Source organism: Bos taurus, chromosome 16 (assembly GCF_002263795.3).
Source record: "Bos taurus isolate L1 Dominette 01449 registration number 42190680 breed Hereford chromosome 16, ARS-UCD2.0, whole genome shotgun sequence".
Classification (NCBI taxonomy): domain Eukaryota; kingdom Metazoa; phylum Chordata; class Mammalia; order Artiodactyla; family Bovidae; genus Bos; species Bos taurus.
In genome coordinates this window covers 2724946-2742961 of record NC_037343.1, presented here as the reverse complement: position 1 = coordinate 2742961, position 18016 = coordinate 2724946, and the positions used below count along the sequence as shown (strand labels likewise).

At 52.5% G+C, this 18016-nt stretch overlaps 1 protein-coding gene across 21 annotated transcripts in view; it reads right to left on the bottom strand.

Moving 5' to 3' along the window:
* NFASC (neurofascin) overlaps positions 1–18016 on the bottom strand; it is a 201117-nt gene that overhangs the window by 63616 nt on the left and 119485 nt on the right. For 14 of the 21 annotated variants that reach the window (XM_024976633.2, XM_024976641.2, XM_024976639.2 and 11 more), the window contains 6 exons: positions 13729–13906; positions 6701–6718; positions 5943–6048; positions 3902–4098; positions 3321–3443; positions 1153–1323 (listed from right to left, as the gene is read on the bottom strand). In XM_024976633.2, the coding sequence (XP_024832401.1) occupies positions 1153–1323; positions 3321–3443; positions 3902–4098; positions 5943–6048; positions 6701–6718; positions 13729–13906 (793 nt within the window). The remainder of the gene's footprint in view (positions 1–1152; positions 1324–3320; positions 3444–3901; positions 4099–5942; positions 6049–6700; positions 6719–13728; positions 13907–18016) is intronic. The other 7 variants (XM_024976635.2, XM_024976646.2, XM_024976647.2 and 4 more) reach the window with 1 other exon arrangement.

The following is an 18016-nucleotide window of genomic DNA, read 5'->3' as shown; positions in this document are numbered from 1 at the left end:
ATGGCTGGAGGGTGGGGCCAGGCTGACCCGCAGCACTGCGGTTCCCATCACGCAGGGGCCAGTGAGGCGAGAAGGGCCCACATGTCCTGAGAGAGGGGCGAGCTCACCCCTGCCTTCCTCTGCCTCTCATGCCCACCCAGGAGATAGCACCAATCACCCATGGGTCCGCTCTGGGAAGCCAGGGCTCAGCCCCTTTCCTTGAACCTGTGGAAACGGCCAGCCCCACAGGGGCCCCTCTGCCTGAGCGCCTCCTCTACTGCCTCTGTCCACGGTGCTGAAAGCAACATTCACAACTGCCTGAGACAGATGAACATCTTTGAGGGCTTTTATACGGAAGGTCAGTGACAAAACCACAGTATAAACCAATACAGCCACTTCCAGTGTCCTGAGCAGGCGAGGACTTTGTAGCCAAAGCTCCAGGCTGGCTGGTCTCTGGCAAAAAGTGACTCTCTAGACTGAGAGCTTCTCTCTCTCCTGGTGAAGGGTCATCAATGCTAAAATGGGTCAGGAAACGCTGATTCTTTCTGGTACCAGCCAAACAATCAGGGAACAAAAGTGAAAACAGATAAAACTAACAGATAAACCTGCAACTTGCAAACACAGCAATTCCATATGGTTCAGCATATACTCATTAATATTACAGAATCAAACACAATTTATTTTGCGGTATCACTAATTTAGATATTCCATGCTATTATTTTAGAAATAAAGATAACCAAACCATGACGAGAAATAATCAAGCTGACTGCATGAGAGAGATGTTGAATGACCACTTACAGCAGAGCTTCTCAAATTCTGGTGTGTCTCCAGGATAACCTGGAGAACTAATAGACCAGAGAGGCCCAGGACTCTCGGGCAGGCGAGGGACTGGATGTAGGTGAGGGCGCCAAGCTTGCCAGGTGACTCTGACTCCACCAAAGTTTGAGAAGCACTGATTTGGAGCAGGACCGAATTTAACTCAAGGCTCCAGAATCAAGAGATATGGCTAAAGAGCAGCTAGAGTCACTCAGGCGCCGTGAGCTGGAAGAATTTCTAGGTCAGCCATGGGGACAAGGCACTTCCCAGATCCCAGTGCCCAGGGCTGTCTGGGCTCAGTGGGCTGCTGTTCCCAGCCCCTGGCCCCCAGCCCCGGGCAGGGGCCCGCACACTTACTGGTCAGGACTTTGAGGGTGAATGGGTTCTTCTGCTGGATGGTGTGGGTGAAGTGGAAGCGGGCATTGCAGCTGTAGTCTGTCTGCATGTCCTGCAGCATCACATTAGAGAAATACAGGTCCCCATTATGGCCCTGGGAGACACGTTTGTCTTGGGTGATGGGCTCCATGGCTATAAGGAAGCAGGGGTACAGGGGGAGGTTAGCAGTAATGGTAACAGCAATAAAAATCATCATAGTTCTGGTGATTGAACACCTACCGAGGGCCAGGCTGGGGCCAGGAGCTCCACAGTATTTGATTGAATACTGTCAACCCTGAGGCAGGGATTATTCCCATTTTAGAGCTAAGAAAGCTGAGGATTTAACAAGATCCGGGTTGCAAAAGCAGTGAAGGGGAGTGGGATTTCCATTCAGACCTGTCTGTCCACCGTGTTCACGCTCTGCGACCACACCTTTCTATTTCCTATTCATGCCACAAAAGATCTGACTGGCTCCGAGGCCAGAGGGAGGAAACACAGTCCTTCAGATGGTCCCCAAACCAGGATGCATGTTCACCTGTTTTATTTTTTAAACCTCCACTCATCCCCAAGAAAGAAAAAAGCACCACCAACTGTCAGATATACACCAATCAAGGATGTATATCATCAACTTTAGGACACTTTCCAATTTTAGAGATGTTAAAATATGAAAATGTGTGCTTTTTTTAAGATTAATAACATCATAGGAGTGGCTGAGAATGCTGACCACACTGTCTACGTTTTTTTTTCAAGCACTGTATCTGTAAATGCAAATGACCAGGTTTCTAGGCTGTTAGGTTTGTAAAAATATAAGGCTGACAACTTACTCACAGGTATCTCCTTCTTATCCCTGATGATTGCTTCTCAAGTCACCATTGCTTTTTCTTTCTCTTGAAAAGTAGTTCTATTTAACTAATTAATTTTATCAAGTTGTGACAAGGGGATAAGCTGAGAGGAGGAGTACCCAGTCCATCCTGGGATTTGAGCTGAGGCTTGAAGGTCCCGTGACATTTACCAGGCAGAAGAGGAAGGAGCTAAGAGGTTTCTAAGCAGCAGGAACAGTGTGTGCTAAAAGTAAGAACCCACAGCCTGAACCGGGGAGCGGGGGTGGGGAGGGCATATGAATGAAAGGATCATTTTTAGAAAGACCAGGGAGGCCAGGTATGGATGATTATTGTAACCCAAGGAAAAGCTGATGGTGGCTCCCGCTAGGGAGGTGGCGGAGAGAATGGAGAGCAGGGTCATGGGATGTGCTCAGGAAGCAGCGTGAACACCATCCGGCGTGGTGTGGGGTTGAGAGGGGCTCACAGACCAACCCTGCGGCCTGTGGCCAGCTGCCCTCCCCACACATCCGCACTGTGATGAGACAAGGCGGGGACAATGACTGAGCACAAAGCCATCCATTCAGGACGGGAGGGAGGGAGGAAGCCAGGGAGAAGCTCAGAGAGATGGCAGCCTTCTATCCATCTTCATAATGCCCCCTCCCTTTATCCCGACTGAAAACACAGGAAGAAACAGCGGACAGTTCAGAGAGCCTCTGTCCAAAACAGAGTCAGGACAAGCTCTGAATGAGGTACTCTGTCCTCCCTGCTCCAAACACCCTGTCTCCCCATCGCTCCTTTATCTAAAGTTTCATTCCCTAATCCCTCTTCTGTCCGACGAGAAGACTGAATCAGAGCAGATCCAGACGAACCAAAGATTGAAGGAGGCTTGGTTTCAACCTGCCTTCGACTGGCCGATTGGCAGTTCATCCTCTGACCCATTTCTTTTTCTCTTGCTCTTATTCATCACCACAAATATTACTGAACACTTACTATATGTCTGGCCCTGTTATAAGCACTTTGGACATATTGTCCTTTGAATCCTTAAAATAATTCTGTTACATAAATACATTTATCAGTCCTAGTTTTTTAAAAGGGGAAACCGTAGCCCAGAGATGTTAAACAAGTTGCTTGAGATCACACAGCTAATAGCAGGCAGGCTCAACAGTGAGCCCCAGCAACCTCTCTCTGCAAAGCCCGTGTCCTCAGTCGCATGGCCACCTTATATCTGTTCTCACAAGTCAAGGTCGTCTAGCCTTGGGAAGACCCCTTCCCATTCAACACTCTCCAAAAATTAAAACAGAAATAAAACACCAGGCCCTCGAGACTTACAGCTGCTCATCCAGAAGATGACCGGGGATGGAAGCCCAGGTGGGGGGTTGCACTGGAGCGTCAAGGGGGCACCTTCTTGAACCACGACAGGGTCGAGGTTTTCCTTGGGCCACAGGGGGGATTCTGGGGAGAAACAAAGGAGGATTCGATGAGGGTGACGGCTGGGCTGGGCAAGGAGCTGGGTTAGAAGGTGGCAGCTAAGAGGGCAAAGAGAAGAGGAAACGGGAGAACAAAGAAGGCCCTCGAGAGGGACAGGGTCTGTGTGTCTCAGCAAGGGGTGGCCTGGAGAGGCAGGGGAGGCCTTTCGTCAGACTGAATGAATCCACATCTTCCAAGGCTCTACTCCTTCCCTGCCCCTTGCCCCGGACGGGTCAGTGAGGTTGTTCCACAGCGGTTTGGAAACTTCCTTTCCAAGGAAATTTTTTGAGTTGAGGGAGGCGCACCCCTGCTCAGAGGCCGGGCATGCAGATGCCCCAGGTAGCTGCAGGCCAAGGGCGGGTGGCCCTTCTGGAATGACCGTCTACGCCCTGCCCTCCACAGACCCAGCAGCGGGGCATCCTGGGCCAGGCCCATGCACTCACTGGACACCTGCAGGCGAATCCGATTGGACAGGGCCGTGCCAAATTTGTTGCGGGCAAAGCACTGGTATTCCCCCTCGTACTCCTCTGGCCGCCCGCCACTGCGGAAGTCGATCACCAGCGTCCCGGACCGCCTCCTCATCGACACCCGGGGGTCCTTGGCGATGTTAAAGAACTTGCTGTTGCGCGTCCAGTGGAAGCTGTGGACAATGCAGGGTGGGGGTTAGGGTCAGGGGCAACCAAGAGTAGAGGGTGGGCTCCAGGCTCCCAGCTCTAGGCCAGAATCTCAGGGCCCTAGAGTGGGACTCGGGCCATAACCATTCCTCCAGACCAGTGGGTCCCATCCCTGGCTGAGCAGCAGGACCTGCTCGGACCCCTGATGAAATGCCGGGTCCTGGGTCCCACCCAGGGGAGTCTCTGAGGAGGCCCCTGACAGAAGTCGTGCCACCAACTGAGGCTGGGAGTCACGACTGCAAGTGAGATACACCACGCGGCCGAGGGGGACTGCGCTCTTTGAAAGAGCAGGTAGCGATTCTGGTTTTTTAAAATCCAGAATGAGCAGGTACTCCCACCCCTAACCATTCCCAACCCAAATCCAAATTCCTATTCCACCGGTCCCAGCACATCAGGGAATGGGCCCTTCTCCGCCTGTGTCAGTATTCGATAACTGACTCTAAGGTCAACGTAAAATGGCCCCAGGTTATCTGTGCGCCGCTCAGAGGATGTAGATTATAAAATGGCTGTGCATTACAACCCCTGAGGAGCAGTTTTAAAATACAAAGTAGCCTTAATAAAACTGGGCCCTACGTGAAGAGACTAGAACATCCTCTGTTTCTCTGGGGGCGGACGCGTGTCTGCCCGGGACATAGCCTAAAAGAAGCACGGACGACGGCAGCTTCTCAGAATCTCAGGCACTGCCTGGCAAAGGCCTGTGGGAGAGAGACCAACCCTGAGAAGCGAGGTCAAGATACCCTGCCAGAGACTCCTGCTTCTTCACGGGCAAACGAGGCCCTGCTTGCTTCTGGGCCAGCCGCCTCGGTCACACCTGTGGAGGGAGGCAGAAGCAGGGTGCCCACCCCAAGGCCCTGCCCGCCTCACGGCTCCTGCGACAGACACACACTGCACGAGGGCCTGTCACGTGTGGGTACAAGGCCACCATGAGGCTGCCGGAGCTCCAGCCTGCGGCTGCTGCTTCGAAAAGGGTGGGCATTCCCATCCCCAGTGCTTATCACTTGGTAGAAGTTATGCCTGGTCTGGGGTGTCAGAGGCCTGGGGTTAGGTTCCTGACATCTCCGAGCCTCATTTCACTTCCTCTCCACGAGGGCACGAGTCTTTCCCTGAAGGGCGGTGAGGTGGGGCGAACAGATGGTGTGAGGAGCAACGGCTTGCAATTAGTGTCTGCCGATATCTCATATGATCTCGTGTGTGTGTGTGTTAGTCACTCAGTCATGCTGACTCTTTGCGACCTCATGGACTGTAGCTCACCGGGCTCCTCTGTCCATGAAATTCTCCAGGCAAGAATACTGGAGTGGGTTGCCATTTCCTTCTCCAGGGGAACCTTCCTGACCCAGGGATCGAACCTGGGTCTCCTGCATTGCAGGCAGATGCTTTACCATCTGAGCTACTAGGGAAGCCCACCATATTATCTTGATATGCACATAAATAAGCAGACATGAACGCAGAATGGAAGACTAAAGTTAGCGTGAAGAGGAACTTCCTATAAACTAAGCATCGGGTAGATGCTGGAAACATAAGCAGTGGGAAGAATGTTATATTCAAAGTCAGAAAACTTCATATCTAGTCCTGGCTTTTTGGTGTGAACTGAAGCCAGTGAAGTTTCCTGGCCCCAGATTCCTCATCAACCACATTTCCTAGTTATCCAAACTATACCTTCTCCCTAGTAGGTGCCTAGCGGACATTTTCTGAATGGATTTCTCAGCTGCTTCAGCTATCATCAGGCTCAGGGGGAAGGGAACGGCTTCGATGCCCTTTTGGCAGGTCCTATTCCCTCCACCCAGCTTGGATTCACCTGCTGTGCACTCACCTGGGGGCAGGGTTCCCCTTGGCTTCACACTCAATCAAGATGTTGTCACGGGGATCCACAATGTGGTCCTTCACGGACTGCTTGGTGATGGTCGGGGGCTGGGACACTGTAACAGCACACACGGTGATCAGTCAGGGGACCTGCCCTTGGGGAATGGCTGAAATTAAGAGCTTCAGGAGCCACCCAGACAAGCAGGCCAGCAGCGGTGAGCAGTGCCCCGTGCTAGAGACCCAACTGCTTAAACGGGGTTGCAAGAAAGGGCGTGGTGTGTCAAGGACTAAGCGTAAGAAGAACCCCTTTAAGTTCCTGTCTTTATGAGAAACTGAAGGCCAGGCTTTTGGTTTGCTTGTTCATATATTCTCATGCTTAGTACAATGTCTAGCGTACAACAGTTCTTCATAAATGTTCATTGAATGAATAAAGGAACCAAAAGCAGCTCGATTTCCAGAACCTAGTTGCCATGATGGTTCTGAGCTCTGTAGGATCAATAGTTGGAAACTGTGGTGAGGCTAGGGCTGAAAGCCGTTTTAGTCCCCAGAGGCCTTCCCAGGGGCTTGTCTGCAGCCAAAGAGCCAGCTCCAGCTCCCAGCCCCAAGATCCGAAGTCCTCACGGCACTGCCTTGCCAGCCACTGGAGGACGGGGGCAGCGGTCCTTCCAGAAGCTTCTGGCAGCCCAGTGGCCTCCGCCTCCTCCCGTCCCTTCTTACTGCCCGCCACCTCCCAGAGGCACAGTGCAGACAGGCGCCCAGGGGACTTACGCTCATTCTGAATGCTTGCTGTTAGTTCCCGATGGGTTAGCATTGTGAGGGGAGAAAAGAAGACAACGGTTATCAGTTATCAGCATGACTGTCACCTGGTGGCCTCAGGCCCCGGCCTGCAGGGGGAGGCGAGGCCAGTGTGGCTCTCTCCTCCCAGCCTCGGAGCTCTGTGGGATAGCCACGCAGGGGTAGGGACAGACCCGAGGACCCTTCACAGAGAAGGTGACGCCTCCCCCAGGGGACCAGACCGCACAGCTGAGCAAATGACCAGCTTTTGACCAAGTGATTTCCAGGGAAATCTGCAAGTCAGAACTGGCAATGCTGCTCAAAAGAGGCTAGGTTCTGAGGATGCCACTCGTCATCTCCACATGCCAAGGGTGCGAGGGTGAGGCTGGAGGGCTGGGGAAGGGGTGGAGCTGAACCACTGGTGCAGGGCGGAGCCCAAGGGCCAGTCAGGTCCACGGCCTCATTGCTCCGCACCTTCTTCTCCTTCACACCTGAAAGCATCTTCCCACCTTCCTTCCTCTGCCATCCTTTGGAAAACTCGAGGGAAGGATGAATTATTGTCATCTGCTCATGGCACAAGTGCCCTGTTCTACGGAAATCCTGCTTCTGAACAACTCCGGAGACGAAGCAGAATGTACCAGGGCTTTCTGTGCTTTTTACAAGCAGGGCAAAGGGGCAGGTGGCCCGGATTTCCCCCGGCCTCACCTGAGACGTGCGTGTGCTCACGCACAGGGGTGTTTGGGGTGTGGGCCTTGCACACCTTAATCAGTGTGAGAATCACCTGGGGGGTGTTGTCTGGTAAACATGCAGGCTCTGACTCAGGAGGTCTGGGGGGGTCTGAGCGCCTGCATTTCTGACAAGCAGCCAGCTCACGCTTGTGCCTGCAGTTTGTGGGCCACACTGTGAACAGCAAAGGTTTAGAGGGTTTATTCTTCGTGGGGAGAAGGGTTTGGTGAAAATTTCTCTGCATAGAAGAGAACATGCGTTGCTATAACTTTTTAAGATATTCTTTCCCTCACAGTTACATCACTATATATATTACATGATTACATTACTGTAGACCATTCTTATTTCAGGCCAGTGGAGAGGTCAGACACTGCTGGTGTGGTGAGCTGACCTTTTCCAAGTGAGCGGTCCCTGGGGGAAGGCTGAGCCATGATGACCTCAAAACTTTCTGACTTGATCAGTGAGATGTGCAAGAGGAGATGAGAGGCTCTGAGCAGGGTGGCCTGGAGAAAGCAGAGTTAAGACAGGACCAAGTGACACAGAGGAGCCACAGGACAGGGAAGATCGAGAGGGGAGGTGGGGGGCAGCAGGGACGAGGGCCCTGCTACACGCTGTCAGGAAGTGAAAGTCTTGACAATAAAGCTCATGAAAAGGTTCAAAGGGATTCTTTCAGTGGGCTGGGGGTGTGTGGCCTGTTCATGGATTAAAGAGAAATTTTATCTGCTTTACCATGTGCCTGGGGCGACCTTGGCAAGAAATAGAAAAAGCAAGAAAAGGACAGGGCAACAACAGAAATCTTGGTTTCTGAACGCAGGCTCTGGAGAGCTCCCCACCGTGGCAACTTCAACCATCCGTGATTCTCCTGCCAGGACCCAAGAAAGGTAACTCTGGAAAGCCAGGCGTGTTGGGCAGGGACGGGGAGGGAGGCAGAAGGACCCACAGTCAGGAGCAGCAGGGCTGACCCCTGACCCACTCCCTCAACTACCAGCCCGGGCCCCTGGTTACTTCATCTCAGGACACATCTGACGTCTTTTGGGTCCTCATACCCAGTTGAGGGCTCTGGCCTCACCTGGGATACGAAGCCTAACACAGAGTCTGCTTTGCCCACATGGGTTTCAAGTCTCTTTTACACATCAGTTCAGTTCAGTTCAGTCGCTCAGTTGTGTCCGACTCTTTGTGACCCCATGAATCGCAGCATGCCAGGCCTCCCTGTCCATCACCAACTCCTGGAGTTCACTCAGACTCACGTCCATCGAGTCAGTGATGCCATCCAGCCATCTCATCCTCTGTCGTCCCCTTCTCCTCTTGCCCCCAATCCCTCCCAGCATCAGAGTCTTTTCCAATGAGTCAACTCTTCACATGAGGTGGCCAAAGTACTGGAGTTTCAGCTTCAGCATCATTCCTTCCAAAGAAATCCCAGGGCTGATCTACTTCAGAATGGACTGGTTGGATCTCCTTGCAGTCCAAGGGACTCTCAAGAGTCTTCTCCAACACCACAGTTTAAAAGCATCAATTCTTTGGCACTCAGTTTTCTTCATAGTCCAACACTCACATCCATACATGACCACTGGAAAAACCATAGCCTTGACTAGATGGACCTTTGTTGGCAAAGTAATGTCTCTGCTTTTGAATATGCTATCTAGGTTGGTCATAACCTTCCTTCCAAGGAGTAAGCGTCTTTTAATTTCATGGCTGTAATCACCATCTGCCGTGATTTTGGAGTCCAAAAAAATAAAGTCTGACACTGTTTCCACTGTTTCCCCATCTATTGGCCATGAAGTGATGGGACCAGATGCCATGATCTTCGTTTTCTGAATGTTGAGCTTTAAGCCAACTTTTTGACTCCTCTTTTACTTTCATCAAGAGGCTTTTTAGTTCCTCTTCACTTTCTGCCATAAGGGTGGTGTCATCTGCATATGTGAGGTTATTGATATTTCTCCCGGCAATCTTGATTCCAGCTTGTGCTTCTTCCAGCCCAGCATTTCTCATGATGTACTCTGCATATAAGTTAAATAAGCAGGGTGACAATATACAGCCTTGACGTACTCCTTTTCCTATTTGGAACCAGTCTGTTGTTCCATGTCCAGTTCTAACTGTTGCTTCCTGACCTGCATACAAATTTCTCAAAAGGCAGATCAGGTGGTCTGGTATTCCCATCTCTTTCAGAATTTTCCACAGTTGATTGTGATCCACACAGTCAAAGGCTTTGGCCTAGTCAATAAAGCAGAAATAGATGTTTTTCTGGAACTCTCTTCCTTTTTCGATGATCCAGCGGATGTTGGCAATTTGATCTCTGGTTCCTCTGCCTTTTCTAAAACCAGCTTGAACATCTGGAAGTTCACGGTTCACGTATTGCTGAAGCTTTTACACATAGGCCAGTTCAATGGAAGCAGCCTGAGACGTTGCCCAGGGAGTGTCCGGTTCTTGAAAGGAAAGTTGACTTAGTTAAGGTTCCACAGGAAGTTTGGGGCAATGTATTACTGCAAGGAAAATCAGCTCTCCCACTGCTGGTCGAGAGCTCCTTTCACATGTCCATTCTCGGCTGGAGAGGTGAGCCAGCCAATGGGGGCCCTGGCACTCCGCTCTCCCTGACACTCTGGACAGAGCTTGGGGGAGTGCAGGTTCTCTGGATTCTGCCCCCAGCCCCACGCTGACATCTGGCCGGGGCCTCTTGAGAAACTACTTGCCTAAAGAGGTAATGACATCTGCAGCCACCACTGTGCAGCCAAGGGATTTATCACAGGGACACAGTCAGCCCAGAGGACACGCCGCCACAGCAGGAAGACAGCGAGGACAGCCTGCCCAGGGACAGAGTGCCCGTGTCCACCTAGTCCTGTGCACACCCGGCCCTTCTATCCTACAGAATCTGCTGGGGGGCGATGTCGAGTGAGAACGAATTTGCTCTTTTACTTCCAAGAGGGAGGAAATCTTCCCATGGGCTCTGCAGGGAGCGAGACAGACGCCCGCTCAGTCTGCAGAGTTCCTGCACTCATGAACCCCTTTCCCTTCCCCGGCTCTGACAGCCCCTGGCACCCCCGCCCCATGGAGGATTGAGTGACCGTGCGTGCGCGCTGTCAAGGCCACCCCAGCCTCATGCCCTGGCCCGACAGTAAGGAGGGAGCGCTGCTCCTACCCCGCTGTCCTCCTCCGTGGGTCCCTAGAGGGTAAATGCCAAGTTCCTTGATGCAGGGAGGGCGATGGAGGGGCAAGCTGCCAACAGACTCACTTTTTTTGGCAAAATCGCTCTAATGGATGGGGCAAAAGCAACCCTTTGGTTTTTCCAAACGTCACGCTGCTCTGCTTGGGGGCGGGGTGGGGTGCATGTGACTCTGCTGGCGGAGCAGCGGCAGCGGGAGGCCCGCGTGTTCAGTGAGGGATTGCGCTGCGGCTCGGGCTCTGTTCTAGGACACCTGCTGCGCCCAAGCCCCCGGAGGCCCAGATGATGCCCCCAAAGGGGAAGCGAGCAGAGGACACGCCGGGCAGCCCGTGGCCTGAGCCCCTCTGCCGCCCCAGCTGACACACAGAGAAAGCTGAGGGCGTTCCCACCGGCCACTGTGAGCAAAGCTGTGTGAACACAGGCGTGCAGGCACCTTTCCTGCCTTTTGCACCAACATGGATGGACCCTGAGGTCAATGCTAAGGGAAATAAGTCAGACGGAGAAGGACAAATGCTGTGTGTTCCCACTTACATGTAGAACCTAAAAAAAGGCAAAACCAAAGAAATGGAGTAGGGTGGCAGCTGGCTGGGGGTGGGGGAAGTAGGGAGACGCTGGTCAAGGAATACAACTTTTAGCTACGAGATGGGTGAATTCTGGGGATCCTGTGCACAGCATGGCAACTACTGTTAACTGTGCTGCATTATACACTTACAAGCCTCCCAGAAGTCACCACCACACACCCACAAAGCTAACTTCTTTTCTGAGTTCTACACCGTAAATAAACATATTTTTATGTCAGAAATATCTCAATAAAGCTGGGTCTGGAGAGGAGAAAGCCTGACCTTTCCCCAGCCCGTTCCACTGCGTGAGATGGAAGGACCGGCTCAGATCGTCTGGGAGGCATCTACCCTGCTGGGCCCGGGGGCAGGCAAACCCTGACTGATGAGTGCCTCTTCCCAGGGCACCTGGGTGCCCTCTGAAGGGCCTGCCTCACTCTTGTCTTGCTCTCATCTTTCGCAGACTCAGGCTGGAGACGTGGCCATGGCCACTGTGCCTGCAGCAACCAGGGAGGCACAGAATGTATGCAACAGGCACAGGCAGCAGCGGGAGCTTCTTGTCGACACGGCTGGGGGCACCGGGAGTGGCTCTGCAGAAGGACTTCCTCGTTAAGAGAGACGCCATGGTCACGTCCTGGCCCTGCCTAGGTGAGCTGGAGAAAACAGCTTCATTTCTCTGCCCCTCAGAGTCGGCCAAGGATGACACCGACTCCGCGGACGGGCTGTGAGAGTCACCGGAGATGTGCCTGGAGAGCTCTGAGCTCTCTGTCAGGCGTGAGGCAGATGCTATTCCAGGGAGACCCGAGATGAGCTACAGCGGGCAGGCCAACAGAGGCGGGGTGTGGCACGTGGTGCCAGACTGGGGGCCAAGGGGCCTGGGCTCTTTCCGTGAGTCTGTCACCCACTTGCTGCGTGGCCCTGGGGAAGCAGGGACTGGGGTCCCGATGGACACTCAGGAAGACACCCTGCAGACCCTCCTCGGGGCTGGCAGCTCTGCCACGGCTGGTGCTCTGCAGAGACTGGCTGTGGGGTCCTGCCCACGGCCCCTGAGCTTTAGGATCCAGATTCCTAACACAGACGTCGAAGCCCTTGGTTTACAGGTTCACCCTGCAGGAACCCCTCACCCACCTGCCCCAGGGACCAGAGTGGCAGACGAGTAACCAAGGAGAAGTGGCAGAAACAAAACGAGCCTTCACCGCTTCCTGCGTAACCCAGCCTCCTCCTCAGCCCCTCTCCTCGCCAGGGACGTGGCCTTACCATGCTCCTTATTAGACTGTCTGCCTGGGACCGTTCATGAGAAACTGTCCTTGAGCCAGCAGTGCAGACGGTCTCCATGGGAATGGTCTCCTTCACAACTGCCCTCTCCCTCCCTCCCTGTGTGTGTGTGTGTGCGTGCACACACACACACGTACACAGGCTGGGGCCATCAGGAGGGCCGTGGGGGCCCTGTCCATCTTGCTCTGGGTCCAATCACACTTTCTCCTGGCCCTCTCCACCCAGAAGTACCCCCTCTCTGGGCAGCTGTTACTGGTGAAGTGCGGGCGGGCAGCAGCAGGGAGCTGAGATACCCGCAACTCTTCTCCAAGCTGTGCTAGCTCCAGGCCCCGGAGGCTGGCTTTGGAGAGCTCAGTGGGGACTTCTTCAAGGCTGTATCACTCTCCCACCCCTCCTCAGACACCTGTTGCCTGGAGAGAGTCCAAGGCAACACTGGCATCACATACGTCCCATCTATTCCTCGAAGCAGGAACGGGGGACAGAGGTGGCGTATTCAGATCACAGCTCTGGGATGCCCAGAATTCCTGGCAGAAGAGTCAGAATTGTAGCAAAGGCGGCACCCATCTAAATACAGGGCCAAGGGTCACAGCTGCCAGTCCACGGGCCACTTACAAATGTAACATCAGATACGGCTGGTGGAGACATGGCTGTCAGACAAGCATCTTCATCCTGACTTTATGATCTTGAGGGCCCAATAATGTCCCACCAGAGGAAGCAGATGCCATGGACTTTACCTTTCAACTTTACCATGGGCAAGTTGAAAACAGAAGGAATTCGTGCCTGATTCTCCCACAGTGACACTATAATGGGGTTCTTTATTTTAATGTCTCACTTAGTCACAGTCTTTTGCAAAAGTCACCTCCTTTACAACCCTCCTCAGGCCATCTGTCCTCATCACTTCAGCCAAAAGGACCTGGCTATATGAGAAAGGCAAATCAGAGCTGTCCACCATGCTCGGCGCCTGGAATCTCCACTCTGACAGGTTAGTCAAGAGCACAGAGGGATGAGGGAGGGGTGTGGAGGGAAGGGCTCCCGAGTGATGCTCGGGCTTCCAGACTCTCAGCAGGCTCCGGGCAGCGATTCAGCACAGCTGCGGCCCTGAGACATGGCTCAGCAACTCCAGGTCCCAGGTTCCCAAGCATGAGCTCGCCCGGGTTGATCCTCTGGAAGAAAACCCGCTCTGAATCCAGAAGCCACTGCTTCTGCTGTCGCCGCCTTCTCTGAAGGGTCCTCGCTCTCCCCGCCCCTCCCCGCCCCACTGACTCCTCTGCCCCAGTCAGCAGATTCCAAGCGGACAGGAGACTCACGGTCCATGGGGATCTCGATGGCCCCGCCGAGGCTGAGCGCGCAGAGGAGGACGGCTGTGTAGGCCCAGGGCGGCGGCTGCCCGGCCATCCTGAGCACCGGGCCTCGTGCCCCGCGCCCCAGCCCGCGAGGTCTCGCTGCCTCCAGTCGCTGGAACTGAGCCTCCCGGACGGAGTTCAGCTGCGGAAAGAAATATGATGCCAAGTGAATGTTCCCTGAACTCCTGGTCCTCTCTAGCAATCCTACAGAGCCTTGAGGATTCAGGGTCCCCTTGATTACAGACCTACAGAGCCTTTTTTAACCTTGTCCTATCGACTTTTGGAACCTGACAATTCTTTGTGTGGGGACCATCTTGGGTATTGTAGGGTGCTGAGGAGCACCCCTGGTCTCTGCCCACTAGATGCCAGGATGGCCTACTCCTGCCCTCAACTGAAGACGTCTTCAGAATCGCCAACTGTCCCCTGGAGGTAGGGCAAACCACCCCCAGCTGAGAACCAGTTTTCTAGAAGGAAGGACAGCTCTACATAGAATAGTCATAAAAACAAATACTGGCTCGCAGGCCCAGCACCTGGAAGGTGCCCCGCACTGGTAGTCGCTCAGTCGTGTCTGACTCTTTGTGACCCCATGGACTGTAGCCCGCCAGGCTCCTCCGTCCGTGGAATTCCCCAGGCAAGAACACTGGAGTGGGTTGCCATGCCCTCCCCCAGGGGGTCTTCCCAACCCAGGACTGAACTTGGGTCTTCTGTATTACAGACAGATTCTTTACTGTCGGAGCCACCAGGGAAGCCCCATGCACTGAGCCCATAGGAAACACACCTATCTCACAGCCTTTCTGATCCACATGTGATGAGGGGGCCTGAGGCTGAGTGTGTCTGGGTTAGCGGCACAGAGACAAGATCACAACGCTGTCCTTTGACCTGGAGTCGGGGAGAGCAAAGCGGGCAGTGGAGCGGGGCAGAAGTTGGGTAAGTGGAAACATGGTTGCCCACGAGAATTTGTGGAATGATTTCCACAGATACTTTGTGCAGCTAACTATTTGGCAGTGGTCGCTGACGCTGTCCCTTTAGGGATAATGGCAGTGTGGACACGACAGCCCAGGACACAAGGCGCCAGAGGGTTGGGAGAATAAGCAACATTCATGACAGCATGATGCTCACACCCTCAAGCACATCGTTCCAGGGCCGACAGGGGTGAGGGCTAAAAATGCCTGTCCAAGGAGCCTGGGATGGTCCTGGAGAGACAAATCCTCCCCCTGGTCCTGAGAGAGAGGAGCAAGAATGGCTTACAGCCCAGACTCAGATACCAACCTTTAAACTGCCTGAGGCTCTGAAACACGGAGTCTTAAAAAGTGGTCCAGTTTGCTGCTCTGACTATCATGGGGCCAAACAAGCCACAGAGGACAGCGGGAAGCAGTTTCCCCACGATTCCTCTGGCTTTTCTGGATGAGCAGCCACCTATCAAATGGACACACTGCTTAAAACAATTGGGCAGCAATGTGAAGTCTTGATATCACCCGAACACTCCTGCCAGCTCCCATATATCTTGACTGAGGGTACAGGGGATCCCTTGTGCCTGAATGTGGGCAAACCAACGGAAGCTGGGGCTGACACCAGCCCCTCACCTCATGTGTATTTCTGGACTCCTTTCCTTGTCTGCTGTCTCCCTTCCCACTGCTCCTTCCTTGGTGTTGCCATCATTGTTTACATCAGTTACTGCAACAGCTTCCTAAGTGGTCTCTCCCCACTTCTGCCCTTTCCCCTCTGACTTATTCTCCATCCATAACCAGAGCACTTACTCCTCAAAGCAAATTAGTTCAGCTCAGTTCAGTCGCTCAGTTATGTCTGACTCTTTGCGACCCCATGGACTGCAGAATGCCAGGCTTTCCCCTCCATCACCAACTCCTGGAGCTTACTCAAACTCATGTCCATTTAGTTGGTGATGCCATCCAACCATCTCATGCTCTGTCGTCCCCTTCTTCTCCCGCCTTCAATCTTTCCCAGCATCAGGGTCTTTTCAAATGAGTCAGTTTTTTGCATGAGGTGGCCAAAGTATTGGAGTTTCAGCTTCAGCATCAGTCCTTCCAATGAATATTCAGGACTGATTTCCTTTAGGATGGACTGGTTGGACCTCCTTGCAGTCCAAGGGACTCTCAAGAGTCTTCTTCAACACCATAATTCAAAAGCATCAATTCTTCAGTGCTCAGCTTTCTTTACAGTCCAACTCTCACACCCATACATGACTACTGGAAAAACCATAGCCTTGACTGGATGGACCTTTGTTGGAAAAGTAATGTCTCTGCTTTTAAATACGCTAAGTTTGTCGTAGCTTTTCTTCCAAGGAACAAGCCTCTTTTAATTTCATGGCTGCAGTCACCATCTGCAGTGATTTTGGAGCCCAAGAAAATAAAGTCTGACACTGTTTCCATTGTTTCCCCATCTACTTGCTATGAAGTGATGGGACTGGATGCCATGATCTTAGTGCAAATGCAAATATAGATACAGTATCCCCTAGTCAAACTCACTAACTCACTGCTGCCCCAAAATTGAAGCTGAAGTTCGTGACTTGGCTGGAAGCCCTGTGTGGTGCAGCCGCAACTGCAAGACCATTTCTTACCCTCCCCTTGCGTTCTGAATCCCAGCCAACATGGGTAGTCTACCAGATCTCGTCGTAAATATAGCTCTGCTGTGCTGACTTCTGCACAGATTAACTTCTGTCTAGAACACTTTCTGCCTCTGCCCTCTCTCATTAGGGTGTGCCAAGTATGACTGACGTGCCCCCTTGTCTGTGCTCCTGAACACCACTCCCCTATTACAGCACTTGTCACTATGAATTCATTCCAAAAGTCACTCCTCTGTACACCCTATAAAAAGGAAGGTACTGTAGGGAAGGTGCCTCTTCTTGTTTATTCCTAGAGTATAGCATAATACCTAAACCATAGCAGGCACTCAGAACCATGTGATCAGTTCAGTTCAGTTCAGTTGCTCAGTCGTGTTTGACTCTTTGCGACCCCAAGAATCGCAGCACGCCAGGCCTCCCTGTCCATCACCAACTCCTGGAGTTCACCCAGACTCACATCCATTGAGTCAGTGATGCCATCCAGCCATCTCATCCTCTGTCGTCCCCTTCTCCTCCTGCCCCCAATCCCTCCCAGCATCAGAGTCTTTTCCAATGAGTCAACTCTTCAAATGAGATGGCCAAAGTACTGGGGTTTCAGCTTTAGCATCATTCCTTCCACGGATGCAAAATGAGCCTGAACAAAACAAACCACTTGGTTGACGTTTTAGACCTTGTGTTTCCCCATGAAACCACCAGGCGGCGCCAGAGAGCACAGGCTTTGGACCTGGGGACTGTGAGGGTGTTCCGTCAGTGGGGGAAAATCCCCTCCCTACACAGGCGCTGCTCTCCGGCGGGTAACCATTCAGCTGGGAGTGAGTTAAAGTAGAACAGCTCCAGAGGGGAGACTGGCTGGAAGGCTTCACAGGAGGTCTCTGCTTCTTCCTCTTCTCTAAGATGACCCTTACAGTGTCTCAGAAAGAGGCTGTGATTGCCCCTCCGTGGTTCCTCACCTCCAAAGACTAGACGCAGGCTGTCCATCTGAAACCTTAGTGCTGAGGGGCCAGGCAGAGGCTCGGCACTCCTCCCAGGAGGACAGTGGGGAGGACTCCAGTTTTGGCTCTGAGACCACCAGGTTTTGTTCAGGAGCCGCCAAGTGGTAGGAAGTGATGGGAAAGAGAAGGGTATCTTTTTCTGGGAATCTTGATGGAAACAGGAAGCCAGAAGCTATTCATTAACTAGATACACATTGGCAGGAAGAGAGGCCAATTATTTGCGGTGTCTTTAACCCACAATTTAAAAAACACAGTAGGAAAAGAACAGAGAAATAATCTCATTTAGCTATTTGACAATTCTCTCTCCCTCTTCCCTTGGAATCCAACTTTTCCAATAAAGTCTTTACAGAGGAAGATAATTTAAAGATTATTTAGCTTTATGGAATCTCCTTACTTCTCAAATGAGGAAACAAGAGCCTAGAAAGGGGAAGTGATATCCTCAATGTCACCTCACACACGGCTTTGTGGCAAAACTAAGAAAGGTCTTCTGACTGGTAGCCCAGGGTTTTTCCATCAGATTTCCCTGTCTCTCCATATATATGACAATTACTGAGCAAAGTTGCAATTTAAAAAAGAAATGTATAGTTGGACAGTATTTCAAAAATTAAACATCAAATTACCATATGACCCCATATTTCTGCTCTTAAGTATATGCCCTAAAGAATTAAAATCAGGGACACGA